The sequence below is a fragment of the Mesoplodon bidens genome (assembly GCF_964165515.1).
Source record: "Mesoplodon bidens genome assembly, chromosome: 1".
Taxonomy (NCBI): Eukaryota; Metazoa; Chordata; class Mammalia; order Artiodactyla; family Ziphiidae; genus Mesoplodon; species Mesoplodon bidens.
The window spans coordinates 53,648,348-53,656,340 of NC_138176.1; the positions used below are offsets into that span (position 1 = coordinate 53,648,348).

General features: G+C 44.7%; 1 protein-coding gene across 3 annotated transcripts in view; it reads right to left on the reverse strand.

Moving 5' to 3' along the window:
- Nucleotides 1-7,993, reverse strand: part of LOC308624562 (protein FAM184B-like) — a 79,569-nt gene that overhangs the window by 30,869 nt on the left and 40,707 nt on the right. The window contains exons 3-4 of one of the 3 annotated variants that reach the window (XM_081247889.1): nucleotides 2,391-2,438; nucleotides 463-1,183 (exon numbers count right to left, since the gene is read on the reverse strand). The exons of 1 other annotated variant lie outside the window; for it this stretch is intronic. In XM_081247889.1, coding sequence (XP_081104015.1) covers nucleotides 1,124-1,183; nucleotides 2,391-2,438 — 108 coding nt within the window. In that variant the 3' untranslated portion in view covers nucleotides 463-1,123. Of the gene's footprint in view, nucleotides 1-462; nucleotides 1,184-2,277; nucleotides 2,439-7,993 lie in introns of those variants that run through there. One more of the 3 variants, XM_081247888.1, reaches the window with a different exon arrangement.

Here is a 7,993-nt window from a genome sequence, read left to right on the forward strand (position 1 = left end):
GGACCACCAGGGAAGTCCCTGGGGGCTGTGGTCTTTTAGCTCAGGGGGGAGAAAGGCTTCTGGGTGAGCAGCAGAGCAGGAGAGCGGGAGATGGGGAGATGGAGGGTCAGGTTGGCCTTTGGACGGGATTCGGGGACTGGGGCGGATGGAACACTTTTCACAGGAGACTTTCTGAGGTTCTGGCCCAAATAGCCATTTGGGTGCTCGGTCTCCACCTCTGCCCAAGGACTGGCCACTGTGGGAATATATGGAGAGAGTGTCTTTTCCATAGCCTGTGGCTGCAAGGGTAGTACTTGTCCATAGTGAGACCCAGGGTGGGAGATAAAATGATAGACATCAGGAGGGAATGGTAGCTAAGAGAATGGTGTGTAGGTGCCCTTGAGCCCTGCTTTGAGGATTCCCACACATAACTGGAGGATGCTCCATAGTGGGGCAGCAGGTCTATTTCCTGGAACTCTGAGTCCTTCATTGGTAAAATGGGATAATTAAAGCCACCTCACAAGGTTGGGTGAGGAATAGAAATGGCAGAATAAAGCACCCAAAGGAGGGTTCATGCTCAGTAAATGGTGCTTGTATCACTCACACATTTCTCTAGAGTTCAGACAGAACTTTCACACACGTACCCCATCCCACGGGATCTTCATATGACTCTGTGAGCTTCTTATTATAATCAGTACTTTATGAATAAGGATCTGGATATTCAGAGTCAGGAAGGTCAAGGGTGGAGCCCAACTGAGGCCAGATAATGGAGATGGCACAGTAAAGACACATGGAGGGGTCTTGGCATGTTCATCTTTTGATGTCCTGCTTGGAGTGGTCCTTGGAGACCCTAAGAAAGAGTGGGGAAGTTCTAAGCTAATTCTGTCTTCCTGCTGACTCTCAAGTTACCAGATCCTCTGCCCCCACGTGTCTTGCCCAGTGTCTGTCATCACTGAGAAATTCCATTCTGAGAGTCATATCTTTGGGTCTTAAAGACGCACAGCCCATCCACAACAGTGCTGAGGACCAGACAGGGTGGGAATCAGTCAGTTGTTGGTCTTTTCCCCATAAGACTCTGAGAATTGTTAGGTGGTATTTATACTGTAGTCGTGTAATGAAACAAGTGTAGATGTTGGCCCCAGTCCTACTTGGGGCTGAGCAGTGATGTTGCATTTCCAATCTCTTTGTGGCTTATCTTCCTCATCTGCAAAAGGAAATTATAGTAATAGATAATTATTACTTCCTAGAGGTTTTAAGAGGAATGGTGCTGGACACTTCGCCTGAGGTGTTACTATAGTGAAGTGCAAAACAGACACAGCCCTGGTCTTCACAGAGCTTCAGGCTAATGGGGAGACAGATAATGATCACACAAATGTAACATTCAAAACTACAGTAAGTGCTATGTAAGTACATAGTAAGTGAAAGAAGAGTCCTGCAGGCTTTACGAACATCCAACAGGGAAACTCGTCCTAGTCTGGGTCCAGGGGAGAATTCCCTGTGAAGGTGGCATCAGTGGGTAGGGGTAAGTGAGGGTGAGATAACAGGCAGGCAGAAAAGCCTGGGCAGGAGAACAATGTGGGCAAACACTGTGGGGAAGAGAGTGGACCAGGAGCGTGGCACAGGAGAGAGAAGAAAGTGTATCGGCACACACAGAGCCGGGGAGTGGGTGGGGAATAGTGGAAGATGAAGCCATGGAGGGAGGCAGAGACCATCCGCTCCGGATTGGGCTGGAGCATTTTAGGTAGGCAATGACATTCTGGTCTATGTTTTGAAACCACGGCTCGGGTTACTTCATGGAGAAGGGTTAAGAGAAGTCATAGGGAAAGTAGGAACATCAGTTATGGGTCACGTGGACTGGGGTAGAGCAGTGGAGATGGAGAGATGTGAAATAATGGGACAGAAATTTACCTTCAACCTGAGAAAGAATAAGGCAATTTGATTAACTCCCAATGGGTGGGATCAGTGGGAAAGGCTGTGGCAGTTAAAAGAAAAGGCAGAGCCATGAGGGCTGTAAACTGGAGAAGGCTGCTTGGAGATGGGATGAAGTTGGGCCCTGAAGAAGCGTAAACCCTGATTAGGTGGGAAGGAGTCAGACATGCTGGCAAGCCCAGTCGGTGAGGTGACCGCTACCATGATGCATCCTGAGTGCAACTGAGGAATCGTGTGAGACTAGATCAGAAATTAAACATGCAGACTCTAGTTCACACTGTTTCAGTTAGGATTAGGTTGCAAGTGGCAGAAAACCCAAAATAACACTGGCTTAATAAAATAAATTTATTTTTCTTTCTCACATAAATGAAGTCGGGAGGTAAGCTGTCCAGGTCTGGCTAGTATATAAATTTTAAGACCATCAGGAATCTAGGTTTCTATTAGTATCCAGGTTTCTGCTACATTCAATTCTTGGCACCCACCTCGGGGTACAAGATGGCTGCTCCAGCTCCAGTGCTCACATCTTCATTCTAGTCAGAGGAAGGATGAAAAGGAAAGAAAATGGTATGCTCCTTCTCTGTAAAGATACTTCTCAGGAGCTGTATATTCATTTCTGCCTAATTCTCATTGGCCAGACCTTGGCATACAGCCACATCTAGCTGCAAAGGAGAATGGAAATATATAACATTAATTCTAGGCAGCCACACACCCAATTAAAAATTGGGGCTTCAATTACTATATAAGAAGGGGGGGAAGGGAAACAGTCTGTGCTACAACAGCAGTTTATGACAGTAAGCTGTAAATTAAATATCACTGTCATCACTTTAGGTAGGATTCCTGTCAAGTGATGAGAAAAACATTTTAGGATGACAAATAATACCCCGTCTGGAATGTTCTTTTCCCAGATAGTCATGAGACTCATTCCCTCAATTCTTTTTTTTTTTTTTTTTCGGTACGCGGGCCTCTCACTGTTGTGGCCTCTCCCACTGTGGAGCACAGGCTCCGGATGCACAGGCCCAGCAGCCATGGCTCACGGGCCCAGCTGCTCCGCGGCATGTGGGATCTTCCCGGACCGGGGCACGAACCCGTGTCCCCTGAATCGGCAGGCGGACTCTCAACCACTGCGTCACCAGGGAAGCCCCCTCAATTCATTTTGATCTCTGTTCAAATGTCACCTCCTCAGGAAGGACTTCTCTGGGCACCCATCACTCTCCATCCCCTAATCTGGCTTTGTTTCCCTGCATAGCACTTATCACTATCCGATATTATGTGCTCTATTTATTTCTATGTTTATTGTGTGTCCCTCACGAGGATGGGAGCTCAGTAAGGGGAGGGACTTTGTTTTATTCACTGCTGTGAACAGTACCTACATCAGTTCCTGCCAAGTACTAGGTGTTCAATAAATATTTGGTGATTGAACAGAGAAATGGACAAAGCACATAAAAAATTCATTAAAAAATGCTCTGGCTTATCCTGGGTTTACAAGAGTGACAGAAGAAATACAACTAGTAAACAAACCCATGGAAAAATATGGAGCATCTTTGGTAATAAAAGACATGCAAATTATAGTACTCAGCCATAAAAAAGATTGAAATTTTGCCATTTACAATAACATGGATGGACCTGGAGGGCATTATGCTAAATGAAATAAGTCAGACAAAGACAAACATGGTAGGTTTTCACTTACATGTGGAACCTGAAAAAATAAAACAAACGAATGAATATAACAAAACAGAAACAGACTCACAGATACAGAGAACAAGCTAGTGGTTACCAGAGGGGAAAAAGATAGGGGGAGGAGCAAGATAGGGGTAGGGGATTAAGAGGTACGAACTACTTGGTAGAAAATAAATATGATACAATGATGTTATGTACAACACGGGGCATATAACCAATATTTTAAAATAAGTGTAAAGGGATGATAATCTATAAAAATATTGCCTCACTATATAGTACATCTGAAATTAATGTAGTATTGTAAATCAACTATACTTCAATTAAAAGAAAAAGTGCAAATTAAAGGAACCACGAGGTGCTTTTTTTCAATGATTAAATCAGCAAAATGAAAATGTGAACTCATAATATCAAATGCTGATAAAAGGATAATAAACCAGTACTAATAAACAGCAGCTTATAAACGAATCTGATCCTTTAGAAAGCTATTTGCCCAGGCCTCAGGCCACCAGTGCCAGGCGTCGTTCATTGGCAGCTCTAAGAAGTGGCAGTGACAGTGCATTCAATGTGAGCGCTGCCCTTGGAGTGGTGCTGATGGCAGCCCCGAGGTTGCCAATGTACATCAAATGCCTCAAAATATATATATGCACAAGTGTTCACTACAGTGTCACTTATAAAAGCAGAAGGCTACAAATAATAACTAAGTACCCAACTGTATGGAAATACTTTAGTCATTGGGAGTACATGTTCTTAATGAAATAATAGCCATCCCTAAAAATAATACCATAGAGAAGTACCAAAACAGGATGATGAAAAAATACTAAGTGAAAATAATGAATATACAAAATAGTATATGTGTAAAGCACTTTTCAAACTCTCTGGGTGATGGAGTTATAATTTTATTTTTACTTTCTTGTCTAAATTTAAAAAAATACATTTTCCAGAAACTTACAAAACCCATATTTCTCATTTTGAGAAAAAATTCTATCTTAAAAATACATTTTCAAGAAGTGGTAAGTAGGGTGAATACTGTATATAAAGTAAGAGTTCAAATTTGTTTTTTATGAACTGTGATTAGAGGTAAAGGCTGGAAGGATAGCTACCAAGTCTTTAACAAACGTCTGTCTTTGGTACTGTATATATGTCCATGCCACTCTCTCAGATAGCTAGTGGGAAGCAGCTGCATAGCACAGGGAGATCAGCTCAGTGCTTTGTGACCACCTAGAGGGGTGGGATAGGGAGAGTGGGAGGGAGAGAGATGCAAGAGGGAAGAGATATGGGGACATATGTATATGTATAGCTGATTCACTTTGTTATAAAGCAGAAACTAACACACCACTGTAAGGCAATTATACTCCAATAAAGATGTTTAAAAACAAAACAAACAAACAAATGTCTATCTTGAGGCAGTGGTATTAAGGATGATTTTAATGTTCCTATCAACATGAAACATGGTATATTATTATTATTATTACTATTATATTGCTATCATTATTGTTATTTACTGAGCTCTTATGACATGCCAACCACTCTGCTGTGTGCTTTACACACACTGTGACATGTAATATCCTAGCAGCCCTCTGAGGTAGGTGTTACCTCTGTTAACCCATTTTACAGGTGAGGAAATGGAGACCGAGGCAAAGCTACCTGCCCAAACTCAGCCATGACTTGCTAAGTGACAGCCTTATCAGAAAGAGACATGATGTCTGCCCTCCTCTGTAGCAAGGAGGGGTTTTTCACTTGTCAGAAAGGATCCAATATGATTTCTCAAGAAGGGCAGCCAGTGGGAGAAGGACTTCAGAGGGAGTTGCACACAAGCTTCTGAGGGCAGCAGGGCTCAGTGCATCTACCCTCCTGAGGAACCCATACGTGGCCAGTGCAGGGTGAGGAGGGAGGGGAGTCCCAGTCAGGCTCTTCCAGAAATCTGAGATGGTTACAGGGAGGAAAACAGAAAAACCCTAGCAGGCAACACTCTGGGTGAGTTTAGAAAGAGAATGAGGAATAAGGAATTTAGAGAGTGACATTTTGAGCAGCAGAGAGGGGGGAAAATTGCAGAGAGGAGGCAAGATCATTTGAAGAAATGTCAGGCTGCCCTAAGAATTGGGAATCCTGCAACATGCCATTACCTGTTAACTACCTCTGGCTTCTGGACTGTGATTCTCTGAGGATAAATCATGTGGGGCTCTGAAATGTATTTGTATAATATTTTTATTTATCTATTTTTCTTTATTTAAAAAAATTTGCCTAACATGTATCATGAGCATATGATTCATGTTATAATGAGGAAAAAAATCCAAATAAATCTTTTACGTGTTTTAGAACAATTGTTTCTTAAGATGGAGAATGGTTTGGGGGAACAGCTACCAATTTCTTTATCCAGGGCTCCAGCAGGATTGCTCACGTTCTGTCTTCCTAGGGGAGCGTTTGCCAGAAAAGAGTCCTCAGTACCCACAGGGCTTTGGGGACTGCAGGAGACACCCAAACTCTGTGGCTCGGAGAGAGGGGAGGCACTTAAACCATTTCAACTCAGTTTAGTAAATTTTTATCAATTCTCCTGGGCCTATGCTCAGTCAGAAGGTAGGGCTCCGAGGCGAGAAGGCTACTTTTATTTTGCCCCATCTGTTTATTGCCTGCTTCTTACAGTGCACGGAGAATTTCCCAAGGGCAGGATCCCATCCACTTTGTTCATGGCTTATCCCCAGCACCTGGCACCTTGCCTGGCACTTAGAAGGCATTCGATGAATGTGTGCTGAGGAACGAAGTAAGGGCTAACATCCTGAAAAATGCATCAGCTCTCCCCTTGAAAGCCCTAATGTCTCCTGTTGGAATCCTCTCTTTTTAAATTTAATTCTGTGGTAACACTGGCTCAGAAAGTCAGACTGAAAAATCCAGAGCTGGCCAGGAAAAGAACCGATGCAATAGAGATATAGAAGGGTAGAATAAGCAATGCAATATAGGCTCTCCTGATTTTTTACTCCTTATTTATTCCCATTCCCCAAGCACACACTGTATGCCAGGCACTGTGCTGATGTACTGGAGACACAAACCCTTAACCTGACCATGATAACGGGGATAAATAGAGCATTCCCAGGATTACTCTTATCCACTGATAGTAACAATTAGAGTCCAGCCCTATGTTCTAGGCATTTTTCGAGGTGCTTTCCATGCGTTGCTTTGTTTAGAGGTAGGGCTATATTATGCCTGTTTTACAGATGAACAAGCTGAGACTCAGAAAAGTCAAGTAATTTGGTCATGTTCACAACTGGGGTGAAGTTCAGGCTTAGGTTCCCGCCATCTGACACCTGTTCTCACACACTTACCAGCTTCCAGGGAGCTTCCTAAGAGGTAATCCTGTGATCACTGGCCTCCAAATCACCAGGAATGCTGGATAAAAGTGCAGATTCCCAGGCTTGGGGCAGAAGGATCAGAATCCTTGGGAAGGGAGCCTGGGAATCCCCATTTTTTAACCACTAAGCCCAGTGATCAGATTTGCACTAAAGTTCGTAAAGCACAGCACTCAAATGTGCCACACTTACTCTTTGTGAGTTTACAAAACTTCTAGGACGCACTCTCCTGCACTCCACCCTTTCTTCCTGCCAATGGATGAACAGAACAGAATAGAAAGGCAGGAAAGGAGGAAGAAAGGATAAAAGGAAAAAAGGAAGGAAGGTAGGAAGGAAGGAAGGAAGGAAGAAGGGAGGGAGGGAGGAAGGAAGGAAGAAAGGAAGAAGGGAGGGAGGGAGGAAGGAAGGAAGGAAGGAAGGAAGAAGGGAAGGAGGGAGGGAGGAAGGAAGGAAGGAAGGAAGAAGGGAGGGAGGGAGGGAGGAAGGAAGGAAAGAAGGAAGAAGGGAGGGAGGGAGGGAGGAAGGAAGGAAGGAAGGAAGAAGGGAGGGAGGGAGGGAGGAAGGAAGGAAGAAGGGAGGGAGGAAGGAAGGAAGGAAGGAAAGAAAAGGGAGGGAGGGAGGAAGGAAGGAAGGAAGAAGGGAGGGAGGGAGGGAGGAAGGAAGGAAGAAGGGAGGGAGGAAGGAAGGAAGGAAGGAAAGAAAAGAGGGAGGGAGGGAGGGAGGGAGGAAGGAAGGAAGGAAGAAGGGAGGGAGAGAGGGAGAAAGGAAGGAAGGAAGGAAGAAGGGAGGGAGGGAGGGAGGGAGGGAGGAAGGAAGGAAGGAAGAAGGGAGGGAGGGAGGGAGGAAGGGAGGAAGGAAGGAAGGAAGGGAGGAAGGAAGGAAGAAGGGAGGGAGGGAGGAAGGAAGGAAGGAAGAAGGGAAGGAGGGATGGAGGAAGGAAGGAAGGAAGAAGGGAGGGAGGGAGGAAGGAAGGAAGGAGAAACGCTCCAAATTGGGCTCCGTTTCAGTTCAGGGCAGGTGGACACCAGCCCTCTGCCCCTCTGCTCTTGGACCCTGAGCAGCAGGTT